At 70.8% G+C, this 359-nt stretch overlaps 1 protein-coding gene across 1 annotated transcript in view; it reads right to left on the bottom strand.

Moving 5' to 3' along the window:
* Nucleotides 1-6: 6 nt before the first annotated feature.
* CCDC155 (coiled-coil domain containing 155) overlaps nt 7-359 on the bottom strand; it is a gene marked incomplete at its 3' end in the record, with an annotated part of 2,298 nt that continues 1,945 nt past the window's right edge. Inside the window, exon 10 of the mRNA XM_027632647.1 lies at nt 7-71. Coding sequence (XP_027488448.1) covers nt 7-71 — 65 coding nt within the window. The remainder of the gene's footprint in view (nt 72-359) is intronic.

Raw genomic sequence — 359 nt, 5'->3', positions numbered from 1 at the left:
GCGTACATGGCCCAGGCGTCCCTCATCCGGCCCAGCTGCTGCCGCAGCTGCATCGTCTCCAGCCGCAATTCCTGGGGGGAATAAAAGCGTTTTTTATCCTGCACAAGGGGGAGCTCGGGCAGCCTCTGCCCCTGACCCCAGAGACGGTGCCCACTGTGGGGGTCTGCTGTGGCCCAGGGGCTCCGTGTCCCCCCCAGGGGCTCCGTGTCCCCCCAGGGGTTCCGTGTCCCCCCAGGGGTTCCGTGTCCCCCAGGGGCTCCGTGTCCCCCCAGGGGTTCCGTGTCCCCCCAGGGGCTCCGTGTCTCCCCCGAAGGGCTCCCTGTCCCCCCAGGGGCTCCCTGTCCCCCCCAGAGGCTCCC

Source organism: Corapipo altera, unplaced genomic scaffold (genome assembly GCF_003945725.1).
Source record: "Corapipo altera isolate COAL_440 unplaced genomic scaffold, ASM394572v1 60726, whole genome shotgun sequence".
In the NCBI taxonomy this organism is placed as follows: Eukaryota; Metazoa; Chordata; class Aves; order Passeriformes; family Pipridae; genus Corapipo; species Corapipo altera.
Note: the sequence above shows the minus strand (reverse complement) of the source record. Positions and strands in the feature narration are given on the sequence as shown.